At 48.0% G+C, this 20,163-nt stretch overlaps 1 protein-coding gene and 1 long non-coding RNA gene across 5 annotated transcripts in view; both read right to left on the bottom strand.

Annotated features, from left to right (window-relative positions):
* Positions 1 to 1,279: 1,279 nt before the first annotated feature.
* On the bottom strand, positions 1,280 to 4,086 carry LOC309330816. Its single transcript, XR_014151604.1, has 2 exons — positions 3,062 to 4,086; positions 1,280 to 2,852 (listed from the first exon to the last, which is right to left on the bottom strand). It is a non-coding gene; the product is annotated as an uncharacterized lncRNA (long non-coding RNA).
* A 55-nt stretch (positions 4,087 to 4,141) lies between these two features.
* Positions 4,142 to 20,163, bottom strand: part of GAL3ST3 (galactose-3-O-sulfotransferase 3) — a 28,592-nt gene continuing 12,570 nt past the window's right edge. Inside the window, exons 1-3 of one of the 4 annotated variants that reach the window (XM_081843002.1) lie at positions 9,904 to 10,040; positions 7,856 to 8,087; positions 4,142 to 7,195 (exon numbers count right to left, since the gene is read on the bottom strand). In XM_081843002.1, coding sequence (XP_081699128.1) covers positions 6,040 to 7,195; positions 7,856 to 7,941 — 1,242 coding nt within the window. In that variant the 5' untranslated portion in view covers positions 7,942 to 8,087; positions 9,904 to 10,040 and the 3' untranslated portion in view covers positions 4,142 to 6,039. Of the gene's footprint in view, positions 7,196 to 7,855; positions 8,940 to 8,969; positions 9,884 to 9,903; positions 10,041 to 20,163 lie in introns of those variants that run through there. The other 3 variants (XM_081843001.1, XM_081842999.1, XM_081843000.1) reach the window with 3 other exon arrangements.

Genomic DNA, 20,163 nt, shown 5'->3' with positions numbered 1-20,163 from the left:
GTGATGTATGGAAGTGAGAGCTGGAGCATAAAGAAGGCTGATAGCCGAAGAATTGATGCTTTTGAATTATGGTGCTGGAGGAGACTCTTGAGAGTCCCATGGACTGCAAGAAGATCAAACCTCTCCATTCTGAAGGAAATCAGCCCTGAGTGCTCACTGGAAGGACAGATCCTGAAGCTGAGGCTCCAATACTTTGGCCACCTCATGAGAAGAGAAGACTCCCTGGAAAAGACCCTGATGTTGGGAAAGATGGAGGGCACAAGGAGAAGGGGACGACAGAGGACGAGATGGTTGGATAGTGTTCTCGAAGGTACCAGCATGAGTTTGACCAAACTGTGGGAGGCAGTGGAAGACAGAAGTGTCTGGCGTGCTCTGGTCCATGGGGTCACGAAGAGTCAGACACAACTAAACGACTAAACAACAACAACATATCACAATGTTGAAAACCAGGCATCGCTCAGCCCTAATGGATAACTCTCCCTCTACGCCAGTTAAAGAGAATACGATCTAAGTGTGTGCATGTGAAGCAGAATGTTGGGACAGCGATAAGAGATGTACTGTCATGAGCTCCGCAAGTTAGCAGTATCAGAGGATGCCAGGGGAATTTCTCTGGAGCCCTGATGTGGGAGCAGTGGACTCCAGGTGTCTGTTGGAGGTTTCCAGCTGTGCCTCCACATCTTCTCAACCTGGATATTTGTAACATAAAATAAAAATGCAAATATGGCAACATGGCAACCAGACCTGTGTAAGCACTCCATTCCTGGAATGAGTTGCCACTTGGAGAAGTAGGGCAAATCCAACACACCCAAAGGATGGCTGGAGAGGACATCCTGCAGTTACCATCCAGCTACGAAGTCCACTCTGCTCTATGCCAGAACTGAGCCCTTAATGTGGAGGCACCTGTCCTTTGGCAGCCTTCTATTTCAGTGCTTCTTGGAGACATTCCTCTTTCAACAATGAATGTATTTCCTCCAGTTGGCATCTCTACTGGATATATATACACCGTATTTTCCTGTCTATAAGACACCCCCATGTATAAGATGCCCCCTATTTTGGGGGTACTCAGATTTAAGAAAATGGGGGGAGATGGCCCAGAGTATAAGACCCCCCCTAATCTTTGACATTATTTTTTAGGGGAAAAGCCCAGTTTTATACACGGAAAAATACGGTATGTATTCACGCCACACCACTTTCTGAGCAGTATCAGATTCTAGGGGTTCCAGGCGCTTCCCCAGGCTTCGTATTTCCTTTTGGAAATGAGGCGCGGCAGACTGTGGAGTCTTTATGATATATGATTTATTTACATGTATATACAACCTGAGCCTACGATGGAGGGGCTCACAGTACAAACACCCCCAAAGGGTCTTGTTTCTCCCAGAGCTGCAGCCTTGGATTAAAACAGACATCAGACATTGCTCTCCAACTTTCTCTCCAGCTTGCTCCTAGGTCACACATCACGGCAAACTCTCAACTTTCAACTCAGGATTTGCCCTTCTAACTATCTCTCATTTGTTGTCTCGCACAGAGCCCACTTTCCTTTGTTCTCTTAATGGCCCATCTCTCAAGTGATCATCTTAATGCAGGAAACTAGCCTGGCTTATATTTTAACACTTGCTGGATCCAGGGTTTAGAAGGACCTCGGATACAGCCTACCCCCCCCCAAACTTATAACAATACATTTGGAGTAGTGTTTTAAATTTTGTGTGTTTTTAATTGTATAACACACAAATGTTTAAGCTGCTTTCTGCATATGCAATCGTTCTGTGTATGTTTTTATAGTATGGGGAATCCTTTTGGGTTGCTTCAAGGGAAGAGGTTCCTAAAGAAAATAGGTAATAAATGTAGCTTTAACACACAGTCTGGCAAGCAGAGAGAATTCAAAACCGAAAGAACAAAAATAGGAACAAAGGAAGCTGCCTTATGCAGTCAGACAAGAAGTCCTACCTGGAGACCCTGGGGATTGAACCTGCAACCTTCGGCATGCAAAACAGAGGCTCTGCCAACTGAGCTCCCGCCCTGCTGGATCACAGTTGTTTCTTAACACCAATAAAAAAGCTGAAAGATGCTTTAAGTGCTCCATCCCCAACACTGCAAGCTGTAGAAACAAGCTTCTCTAGATTGTAGCAATAAAGGTCACTTCAGCCTAGTCCCTGTTTAGAAGGGCTTTCTGCATCAAATCTCCGATTTTGTAGACTGCTAACTATGCTCTTTGCAAATTAGCCTACAGCTCTTTGCAAACGAAGAAAAGGCACAATGGAAGTGGTATGCAGTTGGGTGCTGGTTAAAAAAAGTTAGCTTGCACTAGTAGCTCATCCTGGGCCAGACAAAGTCATGTGCCATCAGCCATTTATCGGGGATGGGAAGCAAATTGATCATGGCTTGGTTGAAACAGGGCAGAGAGAAGGGGAGGGACTCAACTGACCTCTGTAGGCTATTTGGAGGGCAGATCCCTACCTTTTCCTCTTGCTCTCGGTTTGTGGGGTACAATCCAGTTTGGCATTGAGAGCCTCAGGCCCACAAATTTCTTGTGACCAGTTTCTCATCCTGATGGGGGAATCTTTTGCAGATTGTTAAACTGATAATAATGAGCTCTCCTCCCCTGTGCTTCTTCACCCATCTCACTTCCCCACACAAGGTTTCTAACTCGGCCAATCTGCAAGGATGATCTCTGGAGGATTAGCTAATAAATCTTCTTGTTAAGAAGCTGCAGCCTCTTGCCAGCCAAGTCACCGCTGAGTTTCTCTCCTTCTCTCACTCCTGGCAAGGACCAGCTAAAAGCCAGAAAGAGAGAGACCAGTTTGTGTTCTTGCACAGTCTACGTGGAGATTAAAATATGGAAGCTTCCAGGCTACCTGTCTACAGTGGTACCTCGGGTTAAGTACTTAATTCGTTCCGGAGGTCCGTATTTAACCTGAAACTGTTCTTAAGCTGAAGCACCACTTTAGCTATTGGGGCCTCCTGCTGCCGCCGCACCGCTGGAGCCCGATTTCTGTTCTTATCCTGAAGCACTATTTCTAGGTTAGCGGAGTGTGTAACCTGAAGCGTATGTAACCTGAGGTACCACTGTATTGAACACTCATCCTGATTTGTTTGCAGATATATTGGACAACATTCCCTATTTAATGAGCATTCGTTCTGATGTGCTAGTGGGATGTTGCGTCAAAACAAATCTTCTCCCACACTTTCCAGTCTCTTTCCTTGCTGCAAGAAGTTTGACCTTTCCAGGAAGCAGGTTTGCTGCAGAAGACCTCCCAATCAACTATAATTGTACAGCCTGAATTTACAAGTATGCAATGGGATCCCACCCAAAAAAGAACACCTTATGTCTGATCTTTTTTGAGCATTTATTCTGGTTTGTTTGCAAGGTGGTTATCTTGATTTGCTAGTGAGTTTATATGCCTTCCTGTTAAATCATTTGCTCCTCCCACACTTCTCAGTCCATTTCTTCATTACTTTCCTAGATGCAAAAAGTCCTGTTTTTAAAAAGTGGGTTTATTGTGCCAGAGCAACAGAGTCCCTTAATAACACTTTAATTGCAGAAAATACTGACAGTCTAGGGGGGAAACAGAAGCTACCAAATCATCTTGATGAGATGGCCCCTTAAATGTGATCTCGAGCTATCCCAGGGAAATTGAGGTCACTTCAAGATGACCTGTTTGTTGAGCATTCATTCTCATTTGATTCATGGGGAGGTTATACAACATGGTGCCAAGCAAGTGTTAAGTTAGCCCACTCTTTCCAGAGCATTTCCCCCCATTTCTTTCCTTATTGCAAAGAGCCCCAAATCAACTTTTGACTGCACCACCTGAATGTGCTGCAACGTGACTCAATCTGACCTGACAATACTGATGATTTAGAAGTGCTCATGGTCTCAAGTTGCTGTAGGGAAATGGGAGAGTGGAAGCTGGAAGAACTTTGTGACCAATTCAACAGACACTTTCTTTAAAAAGTACTGCACAGGAACATCCATTCAGGAGAGCAGTTGTTCAACCAACTCCATCTGGACTAGTGAAAACCCCACTTTGCTCTTCCTGCAAGTTGTATGGAGGTTACCTTGTACTTTTTAATCTTGTGAACTGCTCTGAGAACTTCAGATGAAGAGCGGTATATAAATTGAATAATATATAAAATAAACCTCCTTCCGGCAGCTCTCTGCAGAGAAAGGGCCTCCTGCAGATACCATCTCATCAAGAGCTCCATTGCACATGGTGTTGGAGTCAGGCCTTTAAGGTGGTGGCACCTCCCTTCTAGTGCTCCCTCCCATGAATAGACAAGCAGGCACCATCTATACTGACATTCTGGTGCCTGTTAAAGAATTTCCTGTTTCAACAAGCCTTCTAACGTGGATATTGTTTTATCCTAGTCAACATCCATGTTGGCTGTGAAATCATTTCATGCAGAGTTTATTGTGCATGTTTTTACCGCAAAATTGCTCAGAGATGCTTCATAGGAAGTGAGTCATGAATGAGATAAATAAATCTATGGGGATGCCTGCTGACACAGTCGCCAACACCTCCTGCGTGAAATCCACGCAGAGGGAGGTAGAATTGTAGAGGCCTATCAAGTCCAACCCCCTGCAATGCAGGAATCTTTTGCCCAACATGGGGCTTGAACCCACGACCCTGAGATGAAGAGTCCGGTGCTCTACCAACTGAGCTTCCAGCATCCTAAGGAGGCATCAATTTCCATTTGATATATGCTCATCACATGCAGCTTGTTTCCGTTCTACTGTTCACCTCCTGACGAAAACCATGTTATTTGTTGTACTTGCTGTGTGAAAATTAATGAAACACATTTTTAAAAAAACCTTCAGTTATTTACCTTGCTGTCCTCTGTGGCAGAATTTTACATAATTATGTTGTCACGTTATTTCACCCCATTCATTTCAATGCAAAGGAAACACAATGCAGTTTTGAGGCAGGGGGAAGGAATCGGTTACGTATCATTTGTAAACTGAAAGCAACAACAACCAATACCAATCATATTAATTGGATTGATTTCCATTCCAGACTTTGGGACGATGAAGCAGGCATTAGCAATTTCAACTCCTCTTTCTCTGGGAATTCTCTGATATCCCCTAAGTGAGGAACCCACCCACTCTATTAAAAAAAATACAGTATCTCTAAACACACACACTTAATTCTAACAGCAAAAACAGGTTTTGTTTGTTTGTTGTTTTATTGGCCTCCAGCTCCTCCTTCAAGAAAAACACAGCGAGATCTTCTGTATTACAATGTCACAAGGTCTAGGACATTAAAAATAAAATAAAATAAAAAAGCAAGTTTCTGGAGATGAATCCTGGCAAGTCCCATGAAGGGGGTGGGGCGTAGAGAGAGACTGATAAAGGTATAAAATTAATTTTGGGCAGAGGAGGGAGATGATGTCAGGTTGGAGCTCCACGTGGATGGATGTGAAAGTGGGGTGTAGGCATGCACTATGGATTTGGGGGAGCAGAACCAGAAGTGGTCGAATTCAGCACTCGGATGTTCATAGTGGGGAGGACGAAGAAAATGGTTGTCAGAAGAGGGGAGGGAGACCACCCTCACTGCTTTCTAACAGCAAGGGACGGGGCCCGGATGTGCTCAGCTTCCCCCAAGGTCCAGTTGTAGCATTTCCTCTGCAGCAAGGGAGAAACGAGGCCAGAACGGAGCACCCAGTTGGGTTTAAGAAACAAAAATCGGGCTGGTTGCCGAGCGACGGGAATCCACTTGGCTCGCACACATGGCCCCAGGGCGCCTGGAGGAAAGTCCCGCTCACCCAGATCCCAAGGCCCTGAGTTTTAATAGGACTAAGCACAGCCCTAAGTCCCAGAAAAGAGAAACTGAGGGGGAGTCATTGCCAAATCGGACTAGCCATCACCAGCCCCCCTCCACCCTGGCTCTGAAGAAGGCTGAGGCCTAGGCCTAATCTAGTATTGCAAGGGCCCATCACAGGACGCTGAGGTGTTGCCAGGGCGACGGTGAGAAGCTTCTCTCCGGGGCTCTTGCCAACCGGGCCTCCGCCTCCTGGGCCTTTCCAGCTGCCACGGTGGTGGGGAGCTCATGCCGCCTTGGGGACAGGGTGCCGGGGTGGCCTCAGGAGCCCCCGAGGCGGCAGCGGCCGATGGAGGGCCGCCCTCCTCCGGTTCCTCAGGCTCTGCTTCCGCAGCAGGTAGCGGGAGTACTGCACCTCGGGCATGGCCAGCTTGAGGCACTGTTCGTCCAAGGGGGCGCCCGAGCCCGGCAGGTCGTAGCCCACGATGCCCACCTTGGCGCTGGGCTGCCAGGGCCGCAGCTCCTTGTTCTTGATCTGCATGGCCGGGCGCAGCTGGGGCTGGCCCCCGAAGCAGCGGCGTGCCAGGTGTTCGCAGGCCCGGCGGAGGGCGTGCACCTCCTTCTGGACGCAGTCCTGGCCCACGCGCCTCAGCTTCCGCCAAAAGGTGGCATTGAAGTGGTCGTAGAGGCGGGCGTCGAGGGCGTTCCAGGCGTGGACCTGGGCCGCCACGCGGGCCGAGGTGATGTTGAGCTTGGACTCGGGGCTGCGCATGTTCAGCTTGACGTAGAGGATGTCCTCCAGGTCCCAGGCCAGAAGGCGGCGCAGGAGGACCAGGGACTCGTCAAAGTACTCGGCCAGCATCACCAGCGAGAAGATGCCCTCCACTTGGCGGATGAACTCCGGCAAGTAGGTGGGGTCTTCGGGGCTGTGCTCGGGGTCACCCCCCAGGTCGTACACCAGCGTGTTGTGTGCGTACATGGCGTATTTCTCGTGGGGGCGGTAGTAGCGGCGAGGGTCGTCCAGGAAGGCCTCCATGGAGCCGTTGGGCACCCTCTTGTAGGCCGGGCAGTACTGGTTGTAGTAGCTGAAGAGAGACTCAAACATGGCCACCGGTTCGCGCAGGATGGTGACGTAGATGGTGTCATTGGGCATGAGGCGGTGCAGCTCCTCGCGGTTGAAGCGCAGGTGGCTGGCGATGAGCCGCGGCGGCAGCGTGTAAGGGTGCACGAAGCGGGCCGAGAAGTTGCGCGGGTAGCAGAACTGGTGGTCACAGGTGTGGTGAGGCAGTGCCACCGTCAGGTTGTGGCGCTCGGCAAAGCGGAAGAGCAGGTTCTGCACGGTGGTGCTGGCCGTCTTGTGGGTCTTCAGGAAGGCCACGGCAGTGTGCTTGGGGCGGGGGGCTGATGGGGGCGCACAGCTGAAGGGCGCCGACTTTGGGAACCTGGGCGGCAGGGGGCAGAAGCAAGGGGTCCGGTTAGCGGCAGGGGGGCCGAGAGAAACGCCAACAAGCCCAGAGATGCTTCCTAGTCTCACACCCAAGCCCTCATGGACCCTCCACCCTCTTCCCCCACTTATTTTGAGTCCTCCCTTCATTTTAATTCTGCTCCACCACTTTTTAAAAGCCCACTCCCAATCTCTTGGGCCTCTTCCTCCTTGCTGTTGGTGCGAGTGAGAGGTAAGAGAAGAGGAGAAGAAAACTCTCCATACTTTGCCCTCATTCTCTGGGAGGAGGTCTGGATTGGACCCAGAGGGAGAGGTATGCAATTGGGCAGTGGTGGCGGCGGCGGCAGCAGCAGCAAGGATGTGGTGCACTCAGAACCCCAGATGTTGCTGGACTACAACTCCCATCATCCATAGCTAGCAAGAGCAGTGGTCAGGGGTGGTGGGAATTGTAGTCCAAAAACAGCTAGAGTTCCAAGTTTGGGGAGCACAAGCTTAGCCAATGGACAGGGATGATGGGAATTGTAGCCCAGCAATGTCTGAAGAACAGCGGCCTAGGGCATACCCAGGGAGGACAGGGGGAAGAGCGTGTTGCCCAAAGGCTGCCCCCAAACCTAGAACTGGCACCAACCCCCGCCGTTTCAATGTCTCCCACGCCTACCAGCCGAGGTGGGCACTTTGGTGCAGGAGCAAAGTGCCTGTGCTGAACGCTAGGAGGAGGAGGATGGCCTTCTTGCGCGACATCATCTCAAGGTTGGAGTGCAGCAGTGCAAAGGGCACAGGCTATGCTGGGGGCCCTTATCCAGGCACAGTGCAGGGGCAAGTCCACCCCGGCATGGAGGCTCAGGGCAGGTAGCAGGCAGCGGCCTCCGGCCTTGTGCAGAAGGAGATACCTGCGAGGGGAAGCACAGCAGTCAGCAACAAGTCCTCTCTCTCTGTGTGTATAAAGGAGTCGTGGCAGATCCAACTCAAACAGAGGCACTGTGGTTTCACAGGTGAACTGCTATAATATGCAGGTACAAGAGGTTGTAGCCATTGTAGCCAATGCTAATCCCTCTTAGAGCAGATCCACTGATGGGAAGAAGCAGAAGAAGAAGCAGCTGAGATGGCTAGACTAACTGAGAATTAAAGAACAGAATGAATAAAAGTTTCTTGAAGAACGGAAATGTTTTGTGTAATATTTGAATATTTGAAAAAGTACAGTATTACGGTTATGTTAAAGCGTATGCAAGATTGGAAGTATAGCATCAGTTGAGAAATGCAGTTTAATCATTTATAACTAATGTATATAATGGGTAAAATATAAGTAATATAAGGTAAGAATAAGCACCATAGAAGGGTGGATGGGAAGTCAACGGATATGAGAGATTTGTTTTGGTGGTTGTTTAAAAGAATTTGTAAAAATTGAAAAGTTCATTAAAAACTTACAGAGATAATACTAATACTAATAATAACAACAGCAGCAGTAGCAATAACAACAATAAAATATATTATTATTATTACTACTACTATGCTGCACATATGACTGCTGGGAGGCTTCCAGCAAAATTTAAAAACACCAGAAAACATCAAACATTCAAAATTTCCCTATACAGGCCCGCCTTCAGATCTCTTTGAAGTTCAGAAGGATGACTAATGTAGGTTTATTCATTTCAATGGGTCTCCTCTGAGTAGAATTTCATGGGAAACACTGGGAGTCATGTGTCTACAGAGTGTGGGGGCCAGGCTCACCCACTGAGAACAAACATGGTAAATAAAATAAATGCTTCACCCACCTGTAAATATCAGATGCTCCAAGTGTCCCTATTTTCCAGGGACAGTCCTGGATTTACAGATGCTGTCCCAGTTTCTGATTTGATCCTGGAATGTCCCGCTTTTCCTTAGGACGTCCCTATTTTCATCAGAGAAATGTTGGAGGGTATGGAATTATCCGACCCCCAAACCAAGGAGATAAGTAAATATGCAGCCTTTAGAAGACATCTGAAGGCAGCCCTGCATGGGGAATTTTTTTAAATGTTTAATGTTTCATTATGTTTGTATATATGCTGGAAGCTGCTCAGAGTGGCTGGGGCAACCCACTCAGATGGGTGAGGTATAAAATAATTAGCAAACAAACAAATAATGGAATAGGACATCCCTGTTTTCATTGGAGAAATGTTGGAGGGTATGAAATATGTACTCTAGCATCCAATACAACATTTGGTTCCGAACATTATGCGGTAGCTGAATATCTACAAATGAAGTAAACAAATAAAATGCCACGAAACACTCTTCCCGCTCCAAGTCCTGCCTTCTCTTCTCAAAAGCCTAATTTTGCCTCTCGTCCTCATTTCCCCCCCAATCCACATTGTGCTCCCCCTTACAGAGTTATTCCTCTTCTCCAGCCTCCAGAACTATATTCCTCCCCACTTTCACGTGTCCCCTCTGCACTAAAGGGGGGGGGGGATTAAGCTCCTGAACAAACCCTTAAAAACAAACAAAGCAACAATCTCAGAGATGGTTATCTGAAGATGCCCTGAGTGCCCCTTCTCTCTCCCCCCCCCCCAATAATATCACAAATAGAGGGCAAGACTTTCAAGGTCAGAGAACATGGCATACAGGCAGAGTTGAGCCCCCAAACCTCTTTACTGAGAAATAACCTGCTAGCACAATCCTAGGAGGGGAGGGGGCAGAGAGAGGAACTTGCCACCAGCTGATCCTTCGACTTACCTGCGTTCAGCAGCTCCAAAAGAGATGTTCATACAAAGCAAACCCCTTTCCCTTCCCACCCAAAGCAAAGCAGCTGTCCTCTCAATTTCACTTTATTTCCTGCTCCCGGGCCGGTTCCTGGCCCCCTGAGCTATCCCTTACCCCCCCCCCTCTCTCACACACACACACATACTGTCCGCAGCTGAATGAAGGAGCATCCAGCAATCTCACCCCCACCAGCACGGAGGAAACCAGAGAAAGCCACCAAGTTCACCTTTCTTCGCACAACAGGAGATTAAGTGTCCCAGGACTGGGATCGTTCCTCTCCCCTCCCCACCCGCCTCACCGCTCTTTTCTGGACGGACTCCAACAGCTCCTCTCCATGTCCTGTGGAAAGAGGGCAACACAACTGCTCCTGGGACCTGGGCCTGGAATCCCCAAGCACAGCAAACAGAAGCAGCCCCCACGCCACCCTCTGGCTTTCAGACCTTGGCAGAGAAGCCACCTCGCAGCTGAATAAAAGCTAGAGTCCTTCAGGTATTTCAGACCACAATGGCTGATGTAGTCCAAAACAGCTGTAGGGCTCCAGGTTACCAAAGGCTGGCCTGTAGCATGAAGGAATTGTTTATTTACTTATCTATTAGACTTATCTGTGTTCCTGCACTGCAGGGGGTTAGGCTAGATGACTTTTGGAGGTCCCTTCCAACCCTATGAGTCTGATTTGTTAGTTGCTTGTTACCCAAAGGTCTTCGAGCTCCTTACAACACGTTTAAAAACGTAAGCCTTCAGTACATTACGCCATTGAAATAATGCATGCCAGCACCTAGAGAGGCTCAGTATGAAGGCAGATCCTGAGGGCTCCCAGTGCTCCTGATCATGCGCAGAGTGCAGTCCCTCCAGCACAGAATAGCCACAAACAGCCTCCCTCTCCAGCACACATTTGGAAGGAGAGCCACTACAGCAGGTGGCAAGTCGTTCTACAGAGGCTCAAGCCTGATTTTCAAAATGCACACAGCTCTCAGTGTCCCCCCTCACTGGCTCAAAATGGAATTGAATTTTGTAGTCTGTTCTGTTGACATATGCAAAATCTTAAGACTTCTTTTTAGAAGGAAGGAAGGAAGGAAGGAAGGAAGGAAGGAAGGAAGGAAGGAAGGGGACATACTTCTAGCCCTCGTGAAAGTTTGCAATGTTCTCTCTGCCATCATTTAGAAGGCAGAGAATTTAGAAATAAAATACGCATTAGATTTCTACTTATTTCCTACGAGAAATAGGAGGTGTTTTGCCGAGATTCTTCATTAGTAACTTTAAACATGTGCAAACTGCTTTTTGTTGTTGCTGTGTGGTTGCAGAAAAGGGTGCAAGTGGCAAACTTATCTGCAGGGGCTAGAAATAATTTTTTTGCAGCAGGGCTTGCCCAGGAGAAATAATATGGACATTTCCGCAGTAATGCTGGACCTGGTGAAGAACACCTGCCCTGCATGCAGAAGGCCTCAAGGTCATTGGATAGCTCAGCTAGTACAGCATAAGACTCTTAATCTCGGGGTTGTGGGTTCAAGATGATACGGAAGGGGGGGCATGTCTTCTTCACCTTCTTCTTTGCTACAATATATCAATTTATTTCCAATTGTCAATGTCAAAAGGGACTAAAATCTATAAAATTCATAGAAAATCAACGTGCCAATTTGCTCAATTTCTCTAGGACTCCATCACACCTCCCCTGTCTTCCATAATCCCTCAAGCAAGGTGTCAAGACCCTAATCCTGTCAAATCACTCTGCCAAGCCTTTCCTCCGGGCAATGCCAGGTGACAGACTATACATATTTGGACCATTGTCTTCTCATCACCGGTACTCAGGAAGTGTTTATCTGCGCATATCTCCAACTCTGCATATTCCCCCTCCCTCCTCCATATGTTAATCCGTGTAACCCAACCTCTTCTTAATGTATTCATGATGTAACTGGGATGTATTTTGCACTGTATTCTGGGACATGGAGGGAAGTTTCAAAAGTTTATGTCACCCCTTTCTCACTGTTCAATCTTGCCTTGAACCTGTTGCGCAATAAACTTGGATCTTCTGCAGCTTGCTCCTGTCTCCGGCTGAGCTCATTTTGCTCCGCAGGGACCCGCGGACTTATAGTCCGACGAGCTGGGTGGCAGAGCAGCCTCGCACCCAGATTTTACCGTAACAAAGCCCACACTGGGCAAAAGATTCCTGCATTGCAAGAGGGTTGGACTAGATGACCCTTGTGGTCCCTGCCAACTACAATTCTATGATTCTGTTCCAGTGGCATCTCCAGGTGTGGGCTTGGAAAGACCCCTGTCTGAAACATGGAGAGCTTCTGCCAGTCAGTGTAGGCACTGCTGAGCTAGATAGGGGGGAAATAGGTCTGGTTCAGTATAAGGCAGCTTCTGCTGTAAATGCTGTGTGTTTGTGTCCATCATTATTGACTTTCAGGAGGAACTTAAAAGCATTCCTGTTCACTCAGGCATTCGATGGTTGGAAGATACTGTTCCTGGCAACTCTGAAGTCACTGGCTGAGATAATGGGGGTTGTTTGAAACTGTTTTTAGAATGTTTCTTTAATGATGCTCTTTTAATTATGTGTTTGCTGCCCTGGACTCCTTTGGAAGGGAGATTTAAATAGAAATGAGAAAAAGATGACGACAACGACAAGCTGTGTGGCTTGTTTAAAATCACGATGAACTCGCTGACATCCAATGAGGCTGAATGACAATTCAGGACAGACAAAAAGAGGTCCATCTTCACAGAGCACGTAGTTAAACTACAGAATTGGCTCTCATTAGATGGAGAGACAGATGACTTGGAAAGAGAATTAGGCTCATTCATGGAGAACAAGGCTATCTGTGGCTACTAGTCATGCGGGCTATATACAACTCTTCCAGGATCAAGGGCAAGGGAAGCTATTCATTACCAAAGGACATAACGGCTAAAAAAATTACCGGGGTCAAAAGCTACCAAAAAGAACTGCCTTGTGTAATCACTCCAAATGATAATGGCCATCCCATTTTTAGAACTGAGTCTCACGTACTCTAATAATAATAATAATAATAATAATAATAATAATAATAATACCCCTGCCACTCTAGCTAAAGGTGTTGGTTTCATGACACAATGAAAATGAAATCCAGTTCAAAGGAGAAATTACTGCAGGAGGAAGACCTGACCCAAGAGAAGGAACTGCAAGAGCACATGAGATACCCCAAGCTCAAATGGAAATTGTGCAGTGCACGAGGGTGGCAGGAGTGGGGCTAACTCACAGACAGACAGGCTGCTATTAACAAGACAGCTATGGCCAGTCCTGGATTGCTTAACCAGAGTTGTCCATGCATTGGTAACCTCAAGGCTGGACTACTGCAATGTGCTCTGTGTGAGGCGGCCCTTGAGGTTGATCCAGATACTGCAGCTAGCGCAGAATGAGACAGCTGGGTTAATTGTTGGAGAAACTACTGCCAGGATATAGTACCTCATCTGCAGTGGCTGACAATCAGCTGCTGGGCTAAATTCAAAGTTCTGGTACTAACCCAGGCTTCCTCAAACTTGGCCCTCCAAATGTTTTGAGACTACAATTCCCATCATCCCTGACCACTGGTCCTGCTAGCTAGGGATCATGGGAGTTGTAGGCCAAAAACATCTGGAGGGTCGAGGTTGAGGAAGCCTGCACTAACCTGTAAAGCCTTCGACAGCTCAGGACCAGGTCACTGGAGGGACTGCCTTAATCCTTATATGCTTAGTAGGTCACTGCAGTCTGTAGAAGAGTTTCTCATTGAAGCTCTAAAATACCAGCAGCCTGGAGCAGGGCTTTCACCGTGGTTGCCCCTGTTCTGTGGAACAACATTTCTGTCGAGATATGACAGGTGCCTGCCTCCTGTCCAGTCTGGAAGCAACTGAAGACATTTTAGTTTCAACAAGCATTTCCAGCTGGATGGAAGGGTGTTCTCAAACCTATTTTCAGTTTCATTTTTGTACTGTTTTTTAAAACCATTGTAGCTGGTTTTTCTGGTGTGTTTGCAAATCATCTTCATATATTAATGAAATAAGAACGACAAAACCAATAAACTTAAGCAATAACAATTAACGATGAAAAGTTTATAATGGGCCTTGCTGGAAAACTATTTCTGGCAAAGAGAGTGCGAGGAGGAGGATTTAAAAGGTACTGGTGGGCAGAACGCCCAGCATGAGGAAAGGTTTGCCACAACTGTTTAAAAAAGAGATTCCATTTTGTACAAGCAGGCACTGTGGAGAATTAAAGTCTGAAAAAAGTAAATGAGATACTGTAGAGAGGCAGCAAAAGTCAGTGTTTCTGGCATCTGTTGCAAGGGCAGACCAGGGACAAAAAAAGAAGTCAATGTGGATATAAAAATAGGCATAAGAAAATTATTCTGTTGAAGTTAGACGTAGGAGCCGAAGTCAATGGCAAACCAGCACAAATGAACCATAAAATGTTGGCGGGTGTGTGACAGTGTGTTTTCAGTGTTTTATAGTGCCCCTTACACTGTGTTCCTCAGGGCCAGCTCAAGACATTTTGCTGCCTGAGGCGAAGGACAAGATGGCTCCCTCCCCCAGGGCACATACAGGAGCCAACTAGAATGGCAGTGGAATCTTACTCCAAAATCTTTCCCTGCATTTGAGGGCAGCAGGCTGGCAAAGAGGGTACAGGGCAGGCCATGGGGCACTGACAACTCTGGCTACTCCTCATACTCAGTGTCCGATGCCTGAGGCAGCTGTATCATTCAGTGGCGCAGCGTGGGGGGTGCAGGGGGGCCCGGCCGCACCGGGCGCAACATCTGGGGGTTAGGGTTAGGGGGCGCAAATCTACGGGTTAGGGGGTGCAAATCCACGGGTTAGGGGGCGCAAATTACTTGCCTTGCCCCGGGTTAGGGGGCGCAAATTACTTGCCTTGCCCCGGGTGCTGACAACCCACACTACGCCGCTGGTATCATTGTAGGACCAGCCCTGGTGTTCCTGCCAACCCAAATTGGACATTCAGATGACACCATCATCCTTTCACAACCATTGCTCTGTGCCTTGCATTTGTCCATCTTTTCTGCTAAATGTGGAAGGCTCAAAGATCCAGAACAGCAGTGCAAAAAACCCATCTTAGGTGTGGGCATTCCTTTGGGCTTTTACTCCCCAAGTTTAAATGTGTGTGGTTTTGACAACACTGGAGGCTCTCCTCCAACCATACCTCTTCCCTTCTGGTTGCTCCTCACCCGAGGCCATTTCATTCTGGTCTTCCACCATTGTCGCTGGACCTGCTTTTACCCTCAGTTCTTCTCTGCTGCGTTTATTTCTGAAGAAGAGCTCGTTGCTCAGAACCTCCATGTAGGGAAAGTGGGCAAGTTCCCACTTGTCTTCTCCTGCCCCCCAAAACACAGCATCAAAATACAGCAGGGTTCGCACATTCCCCTAAGTCCAACTATGATGGGTTCAATGATTTGGCTTAGCATGTTTCCCTAACCCAGGCTCAAGGGGGGAGGGTGGTTTTATTTTCTGCTTCAGACAAACCATGAGCTGCAACCAAGGTTTGCTCTACGGCTGGAAAAGAGGAGACTGAGAGGAGATACGACAGCCATCTTCCAATATCTCAAGGGCTGACACATGGAAGAGGGAGCAAGCTTGTTTTCTCTTGTTCTGAGGGAAGGCCTTGAACCCATGGCTTCAAGTTACAAGAAGGGAGATTCTGACTAAACATCAGGAAGAACTTTCTGACAGTAAGAACTGTTTGACAGTGGAAATGACCCCCTTGGGAGGTGGTAGACTCTCCGTCCTTGGAGGATGGATTCCTGCATTGCAGGGGTTGGACTGGATGACCCTTGGGGTCCCTTCCAACTCTAGAGTTCTATGATTCTACAATCTTTTCATTTCAAGCAGCTTTCAGTTCATGTGCACTGCATTCTGGATTGCTTTTAAAGTGCTGTTTTTTCAAAGCATTTTCTAGTTTAGAGCTCCAGAAGGACTGTGATTTACTAGGGAAGGGTACCCCCCAAAACAAGGCTGTCTATAATAAATAAAAAGGGATGGTTTCTCCATGGGTCTCAGAGATTGCAACAGGCTACACGTGAAACAGCAGAGAGCTCAGAGGCTGGCAGGGGCAGACCCATGGCTGCAAAGAGAAAATTTAGATCACACCCATCACCTTGAACTCGGAGCCCAGAAAGCAGGATAGCTAACAAGGGGAGACTCCTCTGAGAGGTCTTCCTCCTGCAGGGCAGACGGCCTATTTCAACGCCCACCAATGCCTCCATGAGAGAGGCTGATCGAAAGGTGGGTGAACCAAATTGACTTCCTTTCTCAATCCAAGTTGTCAGCAGAGAGAGAGAGAGAGAGAGGAGGCTCCTCCTGTTGTTTTCCACCCTAACCAACTTCCATTTCCACCGCCTGAAAATCCAGAACTAAGGACTGAATGGAAAACTTGACAATTAAAAATGTGGAACCTGCCCCCATCTCCTCGAACCCACTACCCACTCGCCCTTTCAGAGCCGAGAGTTGCAGCACCTGGCTCCCAGTGCACCAGCCTCTAAACCTCTCTGCCCTTCACTGGAATCTAGGCCACAGACTTCACCCGATCGATGAGCACAAGCCCCAGGGGTGAGGTGGAAACTTGACAGCTCCCTGTCCCTCGATTAATCCATGTGCAGCTAGAGAGAGCGCCGGAGGGCCAGGGAGGGGGAGTTGGGCGATCAGAGCAGGGGCACGCAAAAGCTAGTTTGCAAAATGCACCAACAGCCCTTTCCTCTCTGAGCCAACCTTTCCTCCTCTCCTCGTCCCAATTCTAAGGGCCATCCCAGACTGGTGGGTTTCTTGCAGGCATTTCCCACAATGTGTTGCTGGTGGAATAATAGCAGTGACAAACCTAGACAGCATCTTAAAAAGCAGAGACATCACCTTGCAGACAAAGGTTCATATAGTTAAAGCTATGGTTTTCCCAGTAGTGATGTATGGAAGTGAGAGCTGGACCATAAAGAAGGCTGATGGCTGAAGAATTGATGCTTTTGGATTATGGTGCTGGAGGAGACTCTTGAGAGTCCCATGGACTGCAAAAAGATCAAACCTATCCATTCTGAAGGAAATCAGCCCTGAGTGCTCACTGGAAGGACAGATTGTGAAGCTGAGGCTCCAGTACTTTGGCCACCTCATGAGAAGAGAAGACTCCCTGGGAAAGACCCTGATGTGGGGAAAGATGGAGGGCACAAGGAGAAGGGGACGACAGTGGAGGAGATGGTTGGACAGTGTTCTCGAAGCTACCAGCGTGAGTTTGACCAAACTGCGGGAGGCAGTGGAAGACAGGAGTGCCTGGCGTGCTCTGTTCCACGGCGTCACGAAGAGTCGGACACGACTAAACGACTAAACAACAACAGTGGCGGATTTAGACCAGACCGTCCACACAGTGTTCAGCTTTGAGAGTCGTTCTGCAATGTAAGCCCATTGTCACTATATTATTGCTGTCTGAAGGGCCGCTCTTGCACTACAACAGTGCAAAGCAGAACCAAAAAGTCAACGATGCTCCAGAATATTTGCGGTACGAAAAGCTGCAAGTTTTCAGCAGGAGGTAATGAGATATGCACCAATCGCAAACGAAGCCACCCTGAACCTTTTGCACAGATGCAAACAGTATCGAAAGGGGGGGATTGCTTATAACCATCCCGATACCACCCTAAGCACAAACAGTTGTGAATGCACAATAAAAAAGGGTTGTCTGGAGGGGGCTTAGGGTTCTGCCAATTTGCTATCCTGAATTTCCAGGAGAGAAACCTAGAAATTCAAACACAATCCTCGAGGAAAAAAAGGCAGGGAGGCAGCAGCAAAGATGAAACCTGATTAATTTGCACATCAGAATTAAGAGGCAGGAAAGGCCTTGTGGGGAGGGGGAGAGGAGAGAGACTGGACTGGAGAAAGAAATCTTTCAAATTCCTGAATGCCGGTTGTCACATTTCAGAGCACCCAGGCAGAAGGAGCTTAGAATTTTTGTTTTTCAAATCTTTGGATGCAGTCCCCAGGCACAGCTACTTGGGAGTACATTCTCCGTCTCAGCCAGGCTCGTTTCTTTGAGACCACTTATTATCTACAGTGGGTCCGAAAGACCTGCGAGGCCCAGGTTCAAATCCTGCCTCTGCCAGGGGCTTTGTGCAATTCACCCACCCTCTCTCAGCCTCAACTCCTGGAAAATAGGGACGCGGTGTCCTTGTGAGTCCCAAATAAAGCAAGGGCTTTTAAAAAGCAGCTAGCAAGTTTGAAAAAATCATTATTGCTAGCATTATTAATAGCCACCGCTGCAACCATCCAGCTAGTCTGCCTTTTAGGCGGCAGCTGGACTTGCCCATTCAGGTGGAAACAAGGAGGACTGGCTACCTGCCTAGTCCCAAGAAGTATCCATTACCTGCCGTCCACCGGCTCCTCCGTGCCAGGTTACCTGGGCTCAGATTACTGCCAATGATTACACAGGACAAGGTTCCAGCAAAGGTGACCTGGTTTTAGAATGCGCTGCAAAAGCCCGTTCACAGTCGCCGCCCCGGGCCTCTCAGAGAGGCTGGAGGAAGGTGACAGCAAATCGGGAGGGCCCGATGCCCATAGATCGCCTCTAACCACTGCATACCACTCCCCTTCTACACTGGAACATAAAGGCTACAGCAGGAGTGGGGAACCCTGATTACAGGCTGTGCTGACGGGCTGATGGGAGACGGAGTCCAGCCAAGTTTGTAGAGCTACAGGTTCCCCCGCCCCTGAACTACAGGAATGCTCCTGAACCTCAGTTAATAGCTATTACTCCACTCCTCCCTTCCAGATAGTGGAGTCCGTCACCACCTGCCGGAGGTGGATTGCAAAACGAGACACATATCCCACCCCACTGCTTTAAGAAACTTGTCAGAACTCATTTTTCTCCCACGGCCTCAAAAAGACCCAGGTGTCCTGGCCCCCAGGCCCATATCCTTGCCAAAAACTTACCGGACCCTCATTCTCCTCCCAAGGCCTTGTGGAACCCAGATATCTGACTTAGAAGAGCTACATAAAAGGTCCCACCATCTCCCCCTGTAGGGATCAGACGTTTGCCTACAGGGAAATCTCTATCTGGTTTGCATATATCCTAACAGAAAGGGAATTGTTATGACAACTGCTATGCACATTACTCATTCAAAACCAAAGAATACTACTGAAAATTTAATATTAATAACTCCACATTTTAAGTGACATGACCAAGCAACAAAATACATCCTTAAAAGACATCCTTTTAATTGTGCATTTATGAGCATTTGTGCTCATGATGGTATCAGGGCACTTTCAGTGCGGTTTTGCACATGCCAAAGTTTGGAGTAAACGTACTTGCTTGATTTCCAGTTGGTGCATGCATGTCCAATTGCCTCCTGCTGAAATCCTGTAACATTTTATATTACAGTGGTACCTCGGGTTACAGACGCTTCAGGTTACAGACTCCGCTAACCCAGAAATAGTACCTCGGGTTAAGAACTTTGCTTCAGGATGAGAACAGAAATCATGCTGTGGCGGCACAGTGGCAGTGAGAGCCCCATTAGCTAAAATGGTACCTCAGGTTAAGAACAGTTTCAGGTTAAGAATGGACCTCCAGAACGAATTAAGTTCTTAACCTAAGGTACCACTGTATAGACGTTCCTGTTTATTTCTTTGTCCCTCTTTTTGCACTATAGGGCAGGGGGGGGGGCCTCCAGGAGGCAATGGTGTAATAGCCTTGAGTAATCATCACAGAGGGACGCAGATGGCGCTGTGGTCTAAACCTCTGAGCTTCTTGGACTTGCCAATCAGAAGGTCGGTGGTTTGAATCCCCGCGACGGGGTGAGCTCCCATTGCTTGGTCCTAGCTTCTGCCAACCTAGCAGTTGGAAAGCATGCCAGTGCAAGTAGATAAATAGGTACCACTCCGGTGGGAAGGTAAACAGAGTTTCCGTGTGCTGCTCTGGATTCGCCAGAAGTGGCTCAGTCATGCTGGCCACATGACCCGGAAAAACTGTCTGCGGACAAACATCGACTCCCTTGGCCAGTAAAGCGAGATGAGTGCTGCAACCCCAAAGTCGTTTGCGACTGGACTTAATTGTCAGGGGTCCTTTACTTTTTTTAAGCATCACAGAACCACTAACGCAGTGGAATTGCGTGTGGGTGGTCCAGTTAGAAATCCACCAATGATGCACTATTCCAGGCGTCAGCAGACTTTTTCAGCAGGGGGCCAGTCCACTGTCCCTCAGACCTTGTGGGGTCTGGAGTATATTTTTTGGGGGGGATGAATGAATTCCTA

This window comes from Podarcis erhardii (assembly GCF_964252035.2).
Source record: "Podarcis erhardii genome assembly, chromosome: 15".
NCBI classification, from domain to species: Eukaryota; Metazoa; Chordata; class Lepidosauria; order Squamata; family Lacertidae; genus Podarcis; species Podarcis erhardii.
Note: the sequence above shows the minus strand (reverse complement) of the source record. Positions and strands in the feature narration are given on the sequence as shown.